This window comes from Thalassophryne amazonica, chromosome 2, assembly GCF_902500255.1.
Source record: "Thalassophryne amazonica chromosome 2, fThaAma1.1, whole genome shotgun sequence".
Lineage (NCBI taxonomy): Eukaryota > Metazoa > Chordata > Actinopteri > Batrachoidiformes > Batrachoididae > Thalassophryne > Thalassophryne amazonica.
In genome coordinates, this window is record NC_047104.1 from 66,997,885 (window position 1) to 67,019,042 (window position 21,158).

Below are 21,158 nucleotides of genomic sequence, written 5' to 3' on the forward strand. Positions count from 1 at the left end.
TCTATTAAATTTAGTCTATTCAGGGATGCATTTCTAAGTACATTTTTTTCCACTGAGAAATTTTAAATTTGACCTTGGCATCCATTTTTTTCCCAAGATTCAGAAGAGTTTCTACTTCTACTCAAAATGCCACTTCCTGAAAAAAATGGTGGAAAGTGGTCTTGTCTATTTTGACTTCCTGTTGTCTTCACTTACGGTTATTAGTTAAAATTTTCTCTGTGTTGTTTTAAGGATCAAACCCATATTTGTCCTGGAGGTATTTTTCTGTGTATGACTGAATCTGGCAATGGAACTTAGGCGCACACACTCCTGTAACGGGGATGATTCCAGTGGGAACAGCCGGCCAGGCGGCTGCAGCTACCCTCCAATGTCAGGCCAGAAAACAGGTACAGATTGTCTGATCACTGCAGGAACTGTGGCCTCCAGCATGTCCACATTAAGGTTTTTTCCAGCCTTGGGACCAACGTGTAAGGCATTTTATTTATGTGCTGACAGCCAGTTACCATGGACACTAGAGTTTAAATAAAGTACTGATTAAGAACAGCATGCCAGCTATGCACTGTGGGTCCCACTTCACACACACTGCTTCTGTATGGAAATATTAGGAACACTGCTGTTTCATTTTAACACACCAATTATTATGTAGAAGCACAGATAAGCTACAGGTTTGATTTTTGTGGGAGTTTAACAAGATAATTGCATCTGGGCTTCGCTTAAAAAAAAGCAAGCTTTACTGCTGCAGAATAATACATGAATATAATTTTCTGCAGTCTTTTTGTCAGCAGGACTGAACCTGTGTGGTAGTACAGTGGCTCAGGGTGAAACACTGTTGCACCCCATGACCCTGAACTGGGCTAAGTGGGCTCACAAATTGAAAGAATGAATGAATGGAACCTGTTATATAAGACAAGTGAAAAAAACATGTTACATGGAAGGACAAAAAAATAGTTTTGAAACTTTTTAAAAACTTTATTTTAAAATCATTTAATGAATGATTAATAATTGACAGCTATCTTTATGGCTTTCCTTTATGATTTTGTGCTGGGCAGTATACCTACAAAGAAATGAATTTTTGACCTGTCCAGGGTGTACCCCACCTCATACCCTGTGACTGCTGGGATAGGCTCCAGCCCCTGGCGACCCTTGATTGGCATAAACGGGTATCGAAAATGAATGAATGTATCTGCACTGGCAACTCTGTGGCAACCCTGACAAATGACAACAACAGTAGTTAAATAAAATTAAACTCTGAACAGTAGTGTGCAAAAAAATTCTAAAACTGTTTATCTAATATAAAATGGTAAATAAATACACTGCATTTGTATGGCACTTTTTCACCTGATGCAATTGCTGAAAGTTAGCTACAAAGGAGGGCGACATGCAGCTGACATTTGTCACTTCATGGGTTCGTGGTTACTTGGCGTTGCTGTGTTTAATGAAAGATTTTAAAGGACAGAATGAGTTGTTCCTCCATTCCTTCCATTAAGCTGTTGCTTGACGGCTTAATGGAACTAAAGTTTGCTTAATTTGTTTCAGTCTCACATCTTTCACAGTGACATTCCTGTATCGATAGTTAGCATGCTAACATCTCTGTAAAATGTGTTGCAAATCTCTAGAAGTATTTATTTATTTCTTACTTTTCCAAAACAAATGAGGGAAAAAATGCCTAACAGATTCATACAGAAAGTAAAGCTGTTTTAGAGCATTTTTGCTCTTGGATTATTTTGTTTGAGCCAGCAACCTGCTGTAATCGTGTTACCTTCACTCAGATTGGCAGTCACCATGTTGAGTCATTCAGTATTTGCATATAAACAGACTTCTTGTCAATTTTGGCCCCATCTAGCTGGTGCCATACGATTTTACTGCTTGTTGCTGCAAAACCTGGCAACTCGTCACTTTGCCTTTGTAGCTAATCTGACTGCAGGGCGACATTGACGTTTCAAATTCACTGATGTCAGGTGGTCAACTGCACATCAGGAGTAGACCTGAGGATCCTCTGGTCACAAGACCATTGCTTTAGACCTTTTGACCCCTCATTCAAATTTAGCTTAATTTTGTTGTGTTTTCGCACAGGAGCACGCTGTGCAGTGTAATAGCACAACTGGTAGAGGAAACGCAGCCTTTCTTCGAGACAACGCTGAAGTCAAAAGCTGTATCCGAGACGTGCAATGTGAAGTTCTCTTGTGTGGTTACAGGTAAACAAATTAAACATCTGTTAGCATGTTACAGTGCAACCTGCAAAGACAAAACACAATGTACGCAAACAAACATGATGATATACAATGAACTGCAACACGTAATGGGAGTGAACAATGTGAAGACAAATTGCACTCTCCATTGAACAGGCAAAGAACGCCATGCAGTGTCAGGCAGTAACTTTTACTTTTTGTTTAAGTTGACCACTTCCTCATTGAAGGATTTTGGGGAGTTTATTAGCAGAAATGGAAAATAGGATTCATAACCATCTGTTGGTTAATGTATAAATACCTGCAACTATGCATTGATGTGTTCTCTTAAGCTTTTAATGAACCCTTCATATCTACATGGAGCAGACCATGAAGATCACTATGTTGATAAAGTAGTCCACAAGGGACATAATTACTCCATAATTTGCATTTTGCGGTGTAGCTGGAACACTGAAGATAAACAAAGAGGAATCAGTGGTTGCTCTCGATACACTGGCTACTGGTTGCTAGTGCAGAATAACAAGTTTGAGAACCCTTATTTTTTGTGAAATGCTGGATCATACTTTCATTGGCTTGCAAAAGTATTTTGCCCCTTGGTATTTCATGTATTTTAATTTGTTCATGCCATTTGAAATACAAAAAGAAATCAGGCTTCTCAATAGAAAAATTTATAAAATTATCTTCTTTAAACTCAAACCCAAAGCAAATCCTTGCAATTTGATATAACTGAATAAAAAATATAAATGCCAAGATGATGGGTTGCATAAGTAATGGGGCCCTTTGTATAATATCTCAAAATAATGTTTTACTGCTAGTTTTCTGCAGACAAGTCAGGGGAACATTTCTACATGAACATTTTCAAGTCACTGAATAGTCATGGAGAAGAGTGAGAGTGACACCCAGACAACTCAGAAGAAGTTATAGGCTTCTGTGGCTGTGATTGCAGAAATTGTGCATAGTGCATGTTTTGCATTTTGCATCACCAGTTATACACATTGGTATAAGTGGTATAGAGGAGAATGTTCTTAAATGTTCTTAAAAAGAAGACCTGCAAGTTCAGCTACAAGAAGGTACATTAGATGCAAGCCTAGATTTGATGTTTTGGTGAAAGAAATTCTTTTCTCTGCTAGAGATTTCGTCACAAGTGGATTAGGTGTTCTTAAAATATCTTACAAACATACATTCATGCAAACAACTAGTATAGTTAAATAGAGGTCAAGGCAATCACAACAGTGTAAACCTCCAGCAACATCACTATTAAGTTTGGTGAAATTTTACCACATTTTGTTCACATCAGTTGTGGGAGCTTGGAAGTCATATGATGATTCACATGATTCTCAATGAAGACAGTGATTTATGAAACAGTGACAAGTTGTTTATCTTAAAACAAAAAACTTTAATTCAAGAAAAACTGCATTGAAGCAATATGAACAATGAGAATAAATAGGTATTGTCACCATTGAAACGATTCCTAGATGTGTTTTTGTTTGTTTGTTTTTTAGGGTACCCCATCCCTCAAGTTATTTGGTATAAGGATGATATTCAGTTAGACAGATACTGTGGACTGCCAAAATATGAGATATTCCGTCATGGACAAAACCATTCCCTGCACATTTACAAGTATGTATGTTTTTGATGATTTCTCTTTTGATGTTCCTTCTTGTTGCATCATCAAATAGAAATAGTATGGAATGTTCTTTGGGCCAGTTTAAACTCCCAGCAGTCCATGAGCCAGGAAACAGTTTTGATGTAGACAATGCCACTAAATATTGCAAAACAACACTTACAATCCAGCTTCAGACTACCATGCCCGATACAAAATGTATGCTGTCCATCCCAGGGTGGCAGCTGTAGCCGAGTACAGTGCGAAATATTCACAACGTTTCACTTTTCCCACATTTTATGTTACAGCTTTATTAAAAAATTGAGTAAATTCATTTTTTCCCCTTCAAAATTCTACTCACAACAACCCATAGTGATAACATGATTTTTTAAAATTTATTTTTGCAAATTTACTGAAAATAAAAAACAAGAAATCACATGTACGTAAATATTCACATCATTAGTCTGACGTCGAGATCGCTCTTGAGCAGGTTTTTCATCCAGGATGTCTCTGTACATTGCTGCATTCATCTTTCCCTTCATGCCGACTAGTCTCCCCAGTTCCTGCTGCTGAAAAACATCCCCACAGTATGATGCTGCCACCCACGTTTCACTGTAGGGATGGTGCCTGGCTTCCTTCAAACATGATGCCTGGTATTCACACCAAAGAGTTCAATCTTTGTCTCATCAGACCAGAGAATTTTGTTTTTCATGGTCTGAGAGTCCTTCAGGTACCTTTTGGCAAACTCCAGATGAGCTGCCTTGTGGCTTCCGTCTGGTGACTCTACCATACAGACCTGATTGGTGGATTGCTGCAGAGATGGTTGTCCTTCTCGAAGGTTCTCCTCTCTCCACAGAGGAATGCTGGAGTACTGACAGAGTGACCATCAGGTTCTTAGTCAACTCCCTGACTAAGGCCCATCTCCCCCGATATATATATATATAATAATGAATTACTAGCTGAGTTAACACGGTTTTAAAAATAGTTTGGACCATATGTCACATGTCATAGAATCTGTTGGGAAAGTGTAGTGGCACGGACCCACAACAGGGGGCGTAATGAACGGACAATGGAAGGAGTCAAATTATACACTTTACTGTTGTGAATGACACAACCAAACACAGCAGATTACAGAATGTGCAAAAGTCAATCAATAAAGGTGTCATGGGGCAGGCTCGACGATAGGAGACGCCCGTCTGGAAACGAACCGGAACCACACGATTTCCACTACCACCGAACCCGAGGAATACTGGAGCCGCCAAGGTCCCGAAGTCCCCAGGTGGCCACCGTCTCAGCGTGTCGGATCTGGTACTGCTGGCAGAAAGCAAAGACAGTCAAGTGTGGGTGTGTGAACACCCAGCAATAATCCTGGTGGGAATTCCACCTCCACCTCTCACTCAATACTTGCAGAGCGTCCTCAGAGGAAAAGAGTGCCGTATTGCACAGCCTCCACAAAAGGACTGGAACTCCTGCAAACACTCACAATAAACAGATTCTCAATATTACCACAAAGGCTGAGGATATTACCTCTAGATGAAGATGATATCTCGGCAGTGTGGTGGAGGTGTCTTCCTGCTTTTATTCCAGATGTGGATGATTAGTGACAGCTGTCACGGATGATGGTGACAGCTGTCACCACGGCTTGTTCCTGAGGCGGCAGCGCCCTCTCGTGCCTGAAGCCCACACTTCAGGCAGGGCGTCCTCTGGTGGTGGGCCAGCAGTACCTCCTCTTCAGCGGCCCACACAACAGGACCCCCCCCACCAGGCTTGTTCGGGGTGGCGATGATAGAAATCGGCCAGGAGGGCCGGGTCCAGGATGAAGCTCCTCTTCACCCAGGAGCGTTCTTCGGGTCCATACCCCTCCCAGTCCACCAAATACTGAAAGCCCCGGCCCATTCGACGGATGTCCAAGAGCTGGCAAACTGTCCAAGCCGGCTCCCCATCGATAATACGGGCAGGAGGCGGCGCCGGACCGGGTGCACAGAGGGGTGAGGTGTGATGCGGCTTGATCCTGGAGACGTGGAAGACCGGATGGATCCGCAGTGAGGCCGGGAGTTGGAGCCTCACTGCGGTAGGACTGAGGACCTTGAGGATGGGGAAGGGTCCAATGAAGCGGTCTTTCAATTTGGGGGACTCGACCTGTAATGGAATGTCTGTGGTGGAAAGCCATACCTCCTGCCCGGGCTGGTATGCGGGGGCCGGGGACCGTCGACGGTCTGCATGGGCTTTAGCCCTCGTCCGGGCCCTCAACAAGGGCCGAACGGGCGGTGCGCCACACCCGACGGCATCTCCACAGTTGGGCCTGGACCGAGGGCACACCGACCTCTCCCTCCACCAAAGGAAACAAGGGGGTTGGTACCCCAGACACACCTTGAACGGGAGAGGCCGGTGGCAGAGGACACTTGGCTGTTATGAGCGTACTCGATCCAGGCCAGATGTTCACTCCAAGCCGTCGGGTGTGCGGAGGTCGTGCACCGAAGGGCCTGCTCCAACTCCTGGTTGGCCCGTTCGACCTGTCCGTTAGTCTGTGGGTGATACCCAGACGAGAGGCTTACGGTGGCCCCCAGTTCCCGGCAGAAACTTCTCCACACCTGCGAGGAGAACTGGGGACCGCGATCCGAAACGATGTCTGTAGGTATCCCATGCAGCCAGACGACATGGTGGACCAGGAGATCTGCTGTCTCCTGGGCCGACGGGAGCTTCGGGAGGGCCACGAAGTGGGCCGCCTTGGAGAATCGGTCCACTATCGTGAGAATGGTGGTGTGTCCCCGGGACGGCGGGAGGCCCGTGACAAAATCCAGACCGATGTGGGACCAGGGGCGGTGAGGCACAGGAAGTGGCTGTAAGAGTCCCTGTGCCTTCTGGTGGTCCGCCTTGCCCCTGGCGCAGGTGGTGCAGGCCTGGATGTAAGAGCTTGGACCCGTGACAGAAGTCCAGAACGGCAGCTCTGGCCTCTGGTGGGACGTACAATCTGTCTTTTGGTCCTGTTCCGGGATCCGGGCTCCGTGCCAGGGCCTCCCGGAAGGTCTTCTCCACGTCCCAGGTTAGGGTAGCCACGATAGTGGACTCCGGTAAGATGGGTTCCGGTGGATCCGACAGCTCGGTCTTGACTTCCCATTCATGCACCCGGGACAGGGCATCCGATCTTTGGTTTTTGGTCCCGGGGCGGTAGGTGATCCGGAAGTCAAAACGTTGCTTGGCGGTCCTGATATACTCCAGGTTCCGGTGGTCAGTAAAAACCGTGAAAGGCACTGACGCTCCCTCCAGCAGGTGTCTCCACTCCTCAAGAGCCTCTTTCACCGCAAGGAGCTCTCGATTGCCCACGTCATAGTTCCGCTCTGCTGGGGTCAACCTGCGGGAGAAATAGGCACACGGGTGAAGAACCTTATCGGTTTCTCCGCTCTGGGATAGCACGGCTCCTATCCCTGAGTCAGAGGCGTCCACTTCAACCACAAACTGGCGACTAGGATCGGGCTGCACCAAGACCGGTGCAGTCGAGAACCGGCGTTTCAACTCCCTAAACGCGGCTTCGCACCGATCCGACCAGGTGAAGGGAACTTTTGGTGAGGTCAGGGCCGTCAGGGGGCTAACTACCTGAATATACCCCTTAATGAACCTCCTGTAAAAATTTGCGAAGCCGAGGAACTGTTGCAGCTTCCTACGGCTCGTAGGTTGGGGCCAGTCTCTCACCACTGCGACCTTGGCCGGATCCGGGGCGACGGAGTTGGAGGAGATGATAAACCCCAGGAAGGACAAAGAAGTGCGGTGAAACTCACACTTCTCGCCCTTCACAAACAGCCGGTTCTCCAACAACTGCTGCAGGACCTGACGTACATGCCGTACATGGGTCTCAGGGTCCGGAGAAAAGATGAGTATATCATCCAGGTATACGAAGATGAATCGGTGCAGGAAGTCCCGCAAGACATCATTAACCAAAGCTTGGAACGTCGCGGGGGCGTTAGTGAGGCCGAACGGCATGACCAGGTACTCAAAATGACCTAACGGGTGTTGAATGCCGTCTTCCATTCGTCTCCCTTCCGGATCCGAACTAGGTGGTATGCGTTCCTAAGATCCAACTTTGTGAAGATTTTGGCTCCATGCAGGGGGGTGAACACCGAATCCAACAAAGGCAACGGGTATCGGTTGCGAACCGTGATCTCGTTCAGCCCCCGGTAATCAATGCATGGACGAAGACCGCCATCTTTTTTGCCCACAAAAAAGAAACCTGCTCCCATCGGAGAGGTGGAGTTACGGATCGGCCCGGCAGCTAAGGAGTCCCGGATGTAGGTCTCCATTGATTCACGCTCAGGTCGGGAGAGGTTGTACAGCCTGCTGGACGGGAACTCCACGCCTGGCAACAAATCGATGGCACAATCATACGGACGGTGTGGGGGAAGAGTGAGTGCCCGATCCTTGCTAAAAACGTCAGCAAGATCGTGGTACTCAACCGGCACCGCCGACAGATTGGGGGAACTTTGACCTGCTCCTTAGCCTGGGAACCGGGAGGAACCGAGGATCCCAAACACATCCAATGGCAGGTCTCGCTCCACTGTACCACCACCCCGTACGGCCAATCAATCCGGGGATTGTGTTTCATCATCCAGGGGAACCCCAGAATCACACGGGAGGTAGAAGGAGTCACAAAAAACTCAATCTCCTCCCTATGATTCCCTGACACTACCAGAGTTACTGGTGGTGTCTTGTGTGTGATTAAAGGGAGTAGGGTGCCATCTAGTGCTCGCACCTGCAATGGTGTAGGTAGCGCCACCAGAGGGATCCCTACCTCCCTGGCCCATCTGCTGTCTAGCAGATTCCCTTCTGACCCTGTGTCTACCAGTGCTGGGGCCTGAAGGGTTAAATCCCCACTAAGGATTGTAACTGGGAGTCGCGCGGCAATATGTGTGTGTCCCACGTGAATTTCTTGGCCCACCCTAAGCCCAGTTTCTAGGGGCGGGCGTTGGTGTTTAACCGTTCGGGGCAATTGCTCAATTGATGCTCCATTGAGCCACAAACAAAACATGCCCCGCGTGGAAACCTCCTCTGTCTATTAGGTGGTCTAAATGTGGCCCTGCTCGTGTCCATAGTTTCGTCAGCAGGGGGAGCTGTTGCCCCACGGGACGTAGAGGCCAGGGAGCGTGGGAAGGGCGGACCTTTCTCGGACCCGGAAGGAAGAGGGACGGCGCGCGCCCCGGCCACGTCCTTCGTCTCGTTCCCGACGGCGTTCCTCCAACCGATTGTCTAATCGTATAATGAGATCAATAAGCCCGCGGTTCATCCTTGGCCACTAGGTGCTCCTTTAGGACTGACGACAGTCCGTTTACAAAGGCGGCGCAGAGCGCAGCGTTATTCCAGCCGGACCTCGCAGCCGCGATGCGGAAGTCGACTGCATAAGCGGCTGCGCTCCGGCGTCCCTGTCTCATTGACAGCAGCACTGTTGAAGCGGTCTCTCCTCTGTTAGGGTGATCAAACACAGTTCTGAACTCCCTCACGAACCCAGTGTACGTGTGAAGGAGCCGTGAATTTTGCTCCCAAAGCGCCGTAGCCCAAGCGCGTGCCTCTCCCCGAAGCAAAGTGATCACATAAGCTATTTTGCTTGCGTCTGACGCGTACATGACGGGACGTTGTGCGAAGACGAGCGAACACTGCATAAGAAAGTCCGCGCACATCTCCACACAACCTCCGTACGGCTCAGGAGGGCTTATGTATGCTTCAGGGGATGGTGGGAGGGGTTGTTGAACCACCACTGGAACATTTATATCCAGCACAGGGTCGACAGGAGGAGGAGCTGCAGCAGCGCCCTGAGCGCTCGCCGCCACTTGCGCGGAGAGAGCCTCCACCCTGCGCTTCAGGAGGATGTTTTGCTCGGCTATTTGATCCATCCGAGCCGTAAAGGCGGTGAGAATATGCTGTAGCTCACCAATCACGCCTCCTGCAGACGCCTGCGCTCCCTGCTCTCCCATTGGTTGTTCAACAGCCTGGTGACGCCCTTCGGAGTCCATGACGCTGGCCGAGATATCCTGTTGGGAAAGTGTAGTGACACGGACCCACAACAGGGGGCGTAAATGAACGGACAATGGAAGGAGTCAAATTATAACACTTTACTGTTGTGAATGACACAACCAAACACAGCAGATTACAGAATGTGCAAAGTCAATCAATAAAGGTGTCGTGTGGGCAGGCTCGACGATAGGAGACGCCCGTCTGGAAACGAACCGGAACCACACGATTTCCACTACCACCGAACCCGAGGAATACTGGAGCCGCCAAGTCCCGAAGTCCCCAGGTGGCCACCGTCTCAGCGTGTCGGATCTGGTACTGCTGGCAGAAAGCAAAGACAGTCAAGTGTGGGTGTGTGAACACCCAGCAATAATCCTGGTGGGAATTCCACCTCCACCTCTCACTCAATACTTGCAGCACGTCCTCAGAGGAAAAAGAGTGCCGTATTGCACAGCCTCCACAAAAGGACTGGAACTCCTGCAAACACTCACAATAAACAGATTCTCAATATTACCACAAAGGCTGAGGATATTACCTCTAGATGAAGATGATATCTCGGCAGTGTGGTGGAGGTGTCTTCCTGCTTTTATTCCAGATGTGGATGATTAGTGACAGCTGTCACGGATGATGGGTGACAGCTGTCACCACGGCTTGTTCCTGAGGCGGCAGCGCCCTCTCGTGCGTGAAGCCCACACTTCAGGCAGGGCGCCCTCTGGTGGTGGGCCAGCAGTACCTCCTCTTCAGCGGCCCACACAACAGAATCCAATAGACACTGACCTTGTTTGACCTTTACTTTGGAGACCAAGCATTCAACACTGTCAAAACTGTTCCATTTATTAGTCCTATTAGCTCAACCAATAATCTGCATCACTTTTTACCAAAATTGAAGCAACTTATCTTTTGACCCCTGCACAAAATGACACTGACCTTTGTCACCATTCTTGCTGTTTTTATCCCGTAACTCCATAGAATTCAGTCACAGATAGTCCAAACTATACCTTTTTGGAATCTTTATGATCAGGCAAATAATGTGGAATATTTTTCAATATGATTGGAGCATCTTTTAATTTTGACCTCTGTGTAATTCTTCAATTGACCCCTACCTGACCACCGATTGAAAAGTTTTTCAAAAGAGGTTTTTTCAAAAGAGGACTGTCTAATGAGTATTCCTGCCGAATTTGATGCTTTTATCATCATCATTTGCATTATTGTTTCACTTATCTGCTGCACTATTTGTCTTATCATAACAATTCCAAAAAGGTATAGTTTGGACTGTCTATGACTGAATGTTATGGATTTAGGGATAAAAACAGCAAAAATGGCAACAAGGGTCAATTTAATTTTGTACAGGGATCAAAAGGTAAAGTTGTTCCAATTATTGGTTTTAAAAAAATAGTTTGCAGATTTGCAAAATCAGTTTGCAATTATGCTTAGTTGTCACGTTACAGAGTAACATATGTCATAGAATCCAATGGATGTCGACATTGACCTTTAATGTAGAGGCCAAGCATTCAACACAGCCGGAACGATTCCATTTATTAATCCTATTAGCTCAACCAATAATTTTCACTGGATGAATCCATCCACGTTCCTTTTTGCCATTTTAAGTGATACTGAAAACCTGCTTGGCCCATGGACTACAAATGTTCCAATGCACTTTCTTAGAAAACTCAAAAGCATTCAAAATGACACTGAAAAAGGCAGCAAGCACCATCGTGTGCTGATGCCTTATTTTGTTCTTTTAACTTTGAAGAAAACAAGGTCATGAAGTTCTTAAATTCCGTTAACTATTAGATGTATCACAGTAACAAGCTGCCCAACCAAAAAAGTATTTTTCTTGTCAACTGTGTCTGTTGTAATAAAAGAAAAAAAGTTATGCAAACTTAAAAAAAGGAGATTAGCTGCACAGTTTTTTTTTTTAGTTTACACAACTTAAGTATGTTAGAATAAATTTACGTGAACAGCTTTACTCTAATGGCCTAATTGCAAGCACGAGCATGATGTATTTCCAGTGAAATCTCAGGATGGTTCTAAACATCTGTTCATTGTAGAGTACTATGCTTCCATGGAGCACCAGTCACCCAAACAATCTAAGGACCCGGTCCCACTGGGGAGAGGATTAATTGCGCATGAATTGAGTATACAAAGTACGGGCGTTCGTTGTTGTCCGCAACAAAAATGGCCAAAAATGACAAATGTCCCAGTATGAATTATGGATATATTAATAATGTATAGCAAATATATGATGAACAATCACAGTTGTATAACACAGGAAGTGAGGAAACGGACCCGAAGCATTGCGATTATCATGGCAGTATTACGGGTGTATTATGAATGCATCGCGCAACACGTGCGCGATGCATTCATAATACACCCGTATTATAATACACCCAAATCCTCCTAAACGCCAGTGGGACCGGGCCCTAAGATGCTCTTTTCAGAATCAGAATAGCCTTTATTTGCCAAGAATACAAGAAATTTGACTCTGGTTTGAATTGTACTCTCTCTGTACAAGCATGTATAAATATACACTAAACAATTCACAATAAAAATGTGCAAATAAAATGTTCAATAAAAAATATGTGCAAAGGAGAAACAGACAAACAGACTGAAGTTGTACATGAGGTATATGAATTAGTCAGCTTTTGGCAGGAAGAAACTGTTCCTGTGTTTCGTTGTTTTGACGTACAGAGCTCTGTAACATCGACCAAAGGGGAGGAGTTTAAACAGTGTGGATCTGCAGAGATGTTACCAGCTCACTTCCTGGTCCTGGACCGGTATAAGTCCTGGAAGGAGGGCAGGCTGGCTCCGATGATTTTTTTTTCTGCAGACCTGAAAGTTGTTGAAGTCTGTGCCTGTCATGCTTGATGGCAGAGGGAAACCAAACAGAGATGGAGAAGATGCACAGAACAGACTGAATGATGGATCTATAGAAGATGATGAGCAGTTCCTGGGGCAGGTTGAACTTCCTGAGCTGTCTGAGGAAGTACATCCTCTGCTGTGCCTTTTTCCTGATGGAGTCTATGTGGGAGGTCCACTTCACATCCCGGGAGATGGAACTGGAAGAGTCCACACTAGACACAGTGTTGTTGAGAATGGGGGATTTGGGGGAGTGATGGGGGGAGGGGAGGGGAGTTTTCTCCTGAAGTCCACTATTATCTCCACAGTCTTGAGCGGATTCAGCTCCAGGTTGTTCTGACCATACCAGAGGACCAACTGTTCCACTTCCTGTCTGTATGCAGCCTCATCACCATCCTGGATGAGACCAATGATGGTGATGTTGTCTGTAAACTTCAGGAGTTTAATAGAGGGTTTCCCTGAGGTGCAGTCATTCGGATAGAGGGAGAACAGCAATGGGGAGAGCACACACCCCTGAGGGGTACCAGTGCTGATTGTCCGTGTGCCGGATGTGATGCTCCCCAGCCTCACCTGCTGTGTCCTGTCCATCAGGAAGCTGGCGATCCACTGACAGGTGGGAACTGGCACAGAGAGGTTGGACAGTTTTTTGTGGAGAATGTCGGGGATGATGGTGTTGAATATCGAGCTGAAGTCCACAAACAGGATCCTCAGATACCCTGCATAGTCCAGGTGCTGCAGGATGTAATGCAGTCCCGTGTTGACTACATCAACTGACCTGTTTGCCTGGTAGGCAAAGTACAGGGGGCCCAGCAGGGGTCCTGTGATGTCATTCTGGTGGCTCAACACCAGACTTCATCACTACAGATGTCAGGGCGATGTGTCCATAGTCATTTAGTCCTGTTACGGAGGGTTTCCTTGGGATTGGGATAACAGTGGAGCGTTTGAGGCAGGAGGGGACCTTACACAGCTCCAGAGATCTGTTGAAAATCCAGGTGATGACGGGGGCCAACTAGTCAGCAGAGGCTCTCGGACATGAGGGGGAGACACCATCATGTCCTGGAGCCTTCTTGATTGTCTGTGAAACATCCACTTCGCAGATCGTTAATGTGGGTGGGGTTGCAGAGGAGAGCAGGAAAGAGGTGTCTGGGGGTGAGGTAGTCCATTGTTGTTGGGGTGGGTGAGGGTCTCTTTCAAACAGGTTCAACTCCTCAGCCATTCGGGGTTCGTCGTTGTTAATTTTTAATAACTTTGATATACGTCTTCATAATACCACAACAACTTGTAAACATATGAAAGTGTAATTTCAAAGATGGGAGGACAGCACTTTTAGCCAGCACTGCTGTATGCCATAATGCACAGCATGTTCTCTATGGAACTCTGTTCTCAGTTTCCATATGCTTCCAAAGACAAGGAATTAAAGAAGCAGTGGGTAATTAACATCCAACGAGATGACTTTACAGTTACAAACTACTCACAAACTTGTAGTTGTCATTTCCAAAGTGCAGACCTGACTGAGCCTCCAACGTCACCTGGACGCAGACGTCTGAGAAACGGAACAGTCCCAGTGCTTTTTCAGTGGAACAACTTAAGTTGTCCAGCTCTATGACCCAGAGTTTGGGAAAGGACAGAGTAACCCAACAAAGAAACAATGCAGAATGATGACTTGTCTGATGACTCGTATGTGGATGTGGAATGTCCCGACAATAACTCCTCCGCCAGTACTTAGTCTGCAACGCTGGATTTGTCTCTTGATCACAGTGAAGAACTCCATGAACAAACAGCAAGGCTCTGAAAATAGATCGAGGAGATAATCAGCAGCAGCAAGTTATGTTTGGAGTGGTTTGCTGCTATAATGATTTAAGATTTTTCACAAGGTAAATTCAAATATCCACCATGTTTCTGAGATTAATATTGAAGTGTTAGAGCTGTAGAACAGTAGCGTAATAAATGACAATAAGGATGCTAACATATGTACAGTTTAAAGCTGAGTATGGACACTAAACATATTATAAGAACAAATATGTCCCACAGACGCGACTGTTTTAATCTGCGTTCAGTTGCTGATGGGAAACGTCATAACGTATTTACATTAAATGTGGAAATGATGCCAGAATTGATCCCATTGGCATTCAGATCAAATTAGTTTAAAGATCAGCATTCTTAAAAAATAAATTTGTGAAAAAAATAAACTTATTGTACATTATTTAAAGAATTCTCCAGTGTTTTAACTGACCCAGATAAGAGATTTTTGTTTGTTTTTATTTTAGTCAGCATGCTATTTCAAGGTTAAAAAATGTGTTATTTTCATTATAAAGAATTTGAGATTGTGACTTTATTTAAATATGGCAGCCAGTCTGCTCTGTGTCAGCCTGATCCCGTCAAATCTCAGACGCTAAGCAGTGTGGGGCCTGGTTAGTACTTGGATGGGAGACCTCTTCGGAACACCAGGGGCTGTGTGTTTCTCCAGGTGAAAGCTGAAGTTGCATCAAGAAGGGCATCTGGAGTAAAACTTGTGCCCGGTACCAATGCAGATCTGGCTGTATCCGCTGTGGCAACCCTGAACACAATGGGAGCAACCGAAAGGACAACAACAACTACTTTATTTAAACATGATTTTTTTTTTTTTTTTTTTAAGTAAAGTTGCTTTTATATCTGGCTAAGTTTGGAGTCATTTCACACCATAACAGTCTGAGCTGCAACTTGGTGCCTCTCAGCTGATTTATTTCCCCAAATAGCCCTCGTCTGGCTGCGTTCACTCTGAGACCTCCTGAACAGGAACACCGCTCAGCAAAAGTTTAAAAAAAGTTTTTTTGGGTTTTTTTTGGGGGGGGGGGGTGATTCCCATCCCCTCGTGAACCACCAGCATATAGCTCACATTCTGGGACAGGCCGGGTACAGCACAGTGTAAGTCTGGGAGTGACCTTGGTTTTCGCTCTGTCCTCAACTCTTGATATGTCGTAGTAATACTTTCTGTACTCATTGTGAAATCTGGATGCCGAGGAAAATGTGGCCTCCTCAAGTTGAGTGCGAGTAGCTCCCGAAAATTTTAAACTGACCTTTCCTGAATATTCTGAGCAACATGCCAACCTCACCCTAGGCAGCCACAAGAGCTACTCAGAAAACTGCCACACCGGACTCACCGAAGAGCTTAAGTTACTCCAACACATCACTTTGAGTTGTGTAACCCCTTACCAAAAAATAGTACTGATAAGTATATAAAAAGTAAACTAGAAGTATACTTGAAACATACTTGTATATACTACTTTTTGGTAAGGGACTTCTTAAACATATTCGAACAAGCTAATGCCATTAAGTTGACAAAACTCAAAAAGTCTGTGCAGCTTAATTTTTTAAGTACTCAGTACCTTTAGCTTTGTTGATGTAAACACTGAAATTCATGTGAACAAATGAATAATTTGCTTTTTGTTGCAGTTGCACGGCGGAGGATGCAGCCATATACCAGGCCTCAGCTAGCAACAGCAAAGGTATCGTTTCCTGCTGTGGACTTCTGGAGGTGGGTGAAATGAACGAGTTCAAAATCCATCAGCGTTACTTTGCCAAGCTCAAACAAAAAGCAGAGAAGAAACGTAAGGAATTGGAAGGTAAAGAGAACCTGGAGCCACTACGGACCATTAGCCCAGACCGTTCGCAAAGGAAGCGCCGATCAACAATGGAGGCTTTTTGTAGCACCCCAAGCTCCGTGGAAGATGACAACTGCCAGACTGTAGCCGAGGAGCCTGACGTGAGGCGGCAGGAGACCTCTACAGAAGATCTGAAAGAAATTTCAGCCTCCATCACCAATGGAGAAATGTCTGCTGTTTGTAATATGCAGGACTTTCATGAAAAGATAAAGAAACAAGACTCTGTCCAGATTTTCACCACACACCAACCCAAAACACCATTTGTCAAAAAGAAAATCAAGATTTCTAACAGTGCAAAGGTCGTAAAAGCAGATAATTCCAGAGACAACGTGTTAGAGGGGAACCAGGCAATGGAAGGGACGCTACTACCCGCAGCGCTAGAATACACAAAGTCAGCTCACTGCAAAGGGAACTTAGAAGATGTTATGGAAGTGGAAAACATTGCTAATCCATCCCTTCTATTTTCCAAATCCAGAGGAAAATACCAGGAATCATCTTCAGAGAAAGATCTTCCTGCAAATGATGAGAAGGTTTTTGTTAAAGGTTTGGTACCTGCAGAGAAAGACCAACTCACTGCGCCAGTAAACCCGGATACTGTTAGTGCCACAAGTCAAAACAAAAGTCAACAAGCTATAATGCACATCAAAAAGGCAGGATGCAAAGATAGAGAGAAAAGTCTGGAGATGCAGAAACAAAGACCTCACATGAACTCAACACAAGTGCAACCAAGTACTGCAGCCACACAGCAACAACCCTTAAAAGAAGATGTATGTGAAGCAGAAGATGTTTCAGGCGGAAACTCCTTAGTGGGAAATCATAAAATTGTCCCACTAATGCGGGAATCAGAAACAGTTTCTGAGGGTTTTCCGCTTCAATCACCAATGTCCAATAAGTATAATGGTGGAACTTTAGCACACAGAGACATTGACTCATGGCACACCCGCTGTGAACCCAAGACAGCTTTGCATCAGCATGCAAGTGGAAAGACTGGAGATCAGCTATCTGAAGAGGAAACTTGCCGCCGGCAAAACACTGCGTCTGTTTGTTGGCCGCTGCAACTGAGTGAGGTAAGTAACACTTTTCCTTCCAATGAACTCATGAGTACAGGCCTGGGTTGTTACACACAGGCATCCTGCAGCTATTCATAGCTTTTATGAGCTATGTGCACATGTTGAAAGACACAACACATATACAGATGGAAGCCATTATGTATGACAGCAATTTGGAATGACACAACATGCATGTATATATGAATATGTGGTACTATTCAAAAGTCATTTTTATGTTTTTCCCATCATGAATGTGTCAGTAAAGGCAGATTTAGACAATGTCAATATACAGTATATGCCACCGCTAATCCACCATACTCCCTAACTCTGAAATGACGAGGATTACATGAAAACATGAATAGTATAAATTTTAACACTATGCGGAGTTGAATTAACATTGACAATTTTTACTATTACTGAAGAGGATTTAAGACTTAAGAAGTTTGCGCATATTTAAAATGCACTTTTTAAAAGAACGTCTTTACAGATTTATCTTTGAACTATTGACAAGAATGTAATAACCAATCAAAGGGTCTATTTAAAGTTACACCTTTTGGACAGTCTTCACTTTTGAAATTGCTCAACAGTGTCAATATATCAGTTTTAGAAGAGGCTTTTTAAAGGGGAACTTTTAAACATTTTGGGTGTCTTCATTCAAGACTAAAATGAAATTAATCAGGCCATTATTGATTTAGAATGCAAACACTGTCATGGGCTAACTAGCTAATCTCAAGGCACAGGGCAAGCTAAAAATGTGCACAGTAAATCACTTCTTGTCATCACTGAACAGACGGAAAAAATATTTTAACCTTTTTTTGTTCTGTAAGACACCGTAAGACACTGCCCCTCATTGGCAGTCAACTAATTACTCATTGAGAAGCAGTACCTAAGGAGGACGATAGAGAAAAGTGAATAACTATAAATTGGGTAAAATAAGTATTGAACATCTCACCATTTTTCTAAGTAAATATATTTCTAAAGGTGCTATTGACATGAAATTTTCATTAGATGTCGGTAACAAGTGAAGTAATGCAACACGTACAAACTAATCAAACCATAGATGCCCATAAATTATGTGTAATAACGTGAAATGACACAGGAAAAAAAGGGTTGTGGCTTGTTCTTTATCCATGTTTGCATCCTGTGTTTGTGTTCTCAGTGTCCGGTCCCCTGTCTGTATTTGTGGTTTTGTTCGTTTGTGGTCTGTACTTTATCTGGGTCCTTTTCTAGCTGTCCTTTCCTCTGTCACCCCCTTGTGACTGTTCCTTGTGTTGTTATTGGTTAGGTCCCTGTAGGTTGGCTTGTTTGTGTTATTGTCTTTATTCCTTGTCTGTCTTTGTTTATTTTACGGTTCTGCAGTTTAATTCTCTTCATCTTTGCAGTCGGGTTTTAGCATGTCTCATTCCTGGATTTGTTTGTTCTTGGGTTTTTTTTTCTATATATTGATTATAGTGTTGTTCTTCCTGTTATATTTTAGGAGTCCTGGTTTGCTTGTATGTTTTGGTTAAATTCTTCCTGTGTATCTTTTCCAGCTGTTGATGATTTATAATTACCTCCTCTCCTGTCCAGTGAGCACTGTTGTCACCATAATCTGAAAGTGGAAAGAACATAATTTAATCATAAACTGGCCAACAGGTATTCCTGGTATTCCAAGGTTTCTGACAGAGGACTGAAAAGAATTTTCAGAGGTGTTGTCCAAGAGCCAAGTAGCAGGTACAATTGTTTCAAAGAAAACCATGCACTCAGCCACAATGGCCTGTATGTATACTCGCCATGCAAGACTCCATTGCTGAAGAAAAACCATGTTGAAGCTCGTTTAAAGTTTCTTGCCCAACATTTAGGCAAGCATTGTGAAATACTGGGAGAATATTACCCGGTCAGATGAGACCAAAACTGAACTCTTTGGATGCCATAAAACCCACCATAAATGGCACTGTACATCAGCCAAAAACACCATACCAACAGTGAAGTTTGGAGGTGGGAACATTATGGTGTGGGGCTGTTTTTCAACATACGGGACTGGCAAATGTCATATAAATGAAAGAAGGATGAATGGAAAAAATGTACTGACACATTCTTGATAAAAATTAGTTTGTTTGGGACTCCGGCCAGGGCGGTCGCATCTCCTTCTCTCTCCTCTTCTTCTGTGTTTTTCTCTATCTCTGCACCAACCTTCAAAAGTCCCAACTTCACCAGACTGTGTATTCTCCTAACTATATTTAGAATAACCATGGAATTTTAACTTAAACGCAAATTGGAAACCATCTCGGAGCAATTGTCTGCCTTGCAAAGGAATTGATGTTGGAGACCAGTGAATATTCACAGTTGGATCTGGATGGTTAAAGAGAGGCCGTATTGAAATTCTATGTCTCTCTGCCTAACCCACATATGGCAGCCTTATCAGCTACCGAAGGTCAAAATGCCCCACTGTTTTCCTCCAGAAGGATTTCAACGGCCTTGGTGAAGCATTTGGCTCCCTCTTCATCTGCCCCCCCCACAGACTGACATGAACTCATCTGCACACATGACGCACACCCCTACACCCCTACCCCTCCTTTGTGTTTCTGTCCCCACTCCGGCCTCTGCTCTGCCAATCCTTCCCCCTCCGGGAGGCTGTGCGGCATGGCTGCAGCAACCTCCCACCTCCACCCCCCCTAAGCTTGGTTGCGTGGCATGAAGCTGCTGCAACCCACACTTACATTGCCTCAATTCGGATGATGGACTGTTTCAAAGTTTAGCGTACATAAACAATCAAATGTATATGTGTGGTTGTTTAATTCTGATGTGTGTCATTATTCACCTCCATTCAGGAGGTGTCTTGAAGCCGTCACTACCATACATTTCAGTATGTGTGTTCAATACCTTTTCCCGGTCATTCCATTTTATTACACATAATGTAATTTCTGTACTAATTTGTTTTGGTTTTCTTTGGATGGTGGATTATTTTGGGTTGTTACTGACATCTGATGAAAATTTCATGTCAATAGCAGCTTGAGAAATATATTTACTGAGAAAAATGGTGGTGTCTTCAATACGTCTTTTACCTGTTGTATAATCTGTTATCGTAAAGGTTTCTTTACGTTTAGTGAGGTAAATGTGTGTGTGTCTGCAGGAGTCCTCTCCATGCTACTGACACTTCTAATTACATTTTCACCTGTTCAGTGGTGACAAGAATTAGTTTGCTGAAAATGATTTGAGTGTACAATATGCAACAATATTAATTATCAGGTTAGCCTGTGATTGTGTTGAGTACGAAATCAATCATGCATGAGTTTTTGTCCTGAGTCAAAAGATGACCCCCAAAATGTACATATAGAATTAGGGCCTATAAAAAAGTCAAACTTCCCCTTTAATCTGCCACCAACACCTACTTGTCTAATTAAGAAACAGAAGTATCCACATTTGTAAATGAATACATATATGTTGAGTTGTGCTTGCTGTATTATTTTGTCATTCCTTTTCTGTTGTTGTGTGGTTGCTGTTTTGAAATTGCATGTGTTTACCCACATTCAGCATAGCCTGGGATAAGGAAGAAATATTTCCAGCATGGAAACCTCTGCCTGTTTTATGTCCCAAGGTTGCACATGCTCATAAAAAGTCTGTACCGGAATGATGCACCTGTCAGCCTGGAAGTACAACACAGATACACACTAGATGGACACACAACTACCACAAAAGACTTCCTCAGAAAGAGGGGACACAACAGATGACATCCTGAACCCCTCTCGGCACACTGCTCTTCAAGCAGTTATTGGCAGAATAGCAGAGACAGCATGGGATCATTCCAAAGGATCAAGTGAAAGCAATGCGCTTTTTTTTACTG

The 21,158-nt window shown here is 44.6% G+C and overlaps 1 protein-coding gene across 1 annotated transcript in view; it reads left to right on the forward strand.

Moving 5' to 3' along the window:
- Positions 1 to 238: 238 nt before the first annotated feature.
- alpk3b (alpha-kinase 3b) overlaps positions 239 to 21,158 on the forward strand; it is a 33,884-nt gene continuing 12,964 nt past the window's right edge. Inside the window, 6 exon segments of the mRNA XM_034162947.1 lie at positions 239 to 359; positions 362 to 386; positions 2,074 to 2,195; positions 3,689 to 3,806; positions 16,078 to 17,353; positions 20,990 to 21,157. Of these exon segments, the coding sequence (XP_034018838.1) occupies positions 287 to 359; positions 362 to 386; positions 2,074 to 2,195; positions 3,689 to 3,806; positions 16,078 to 17,353; positions 20,990 to 21,157 (1,782 nt within the window). The 5' untranslated portion in view covers positions 239 to 286.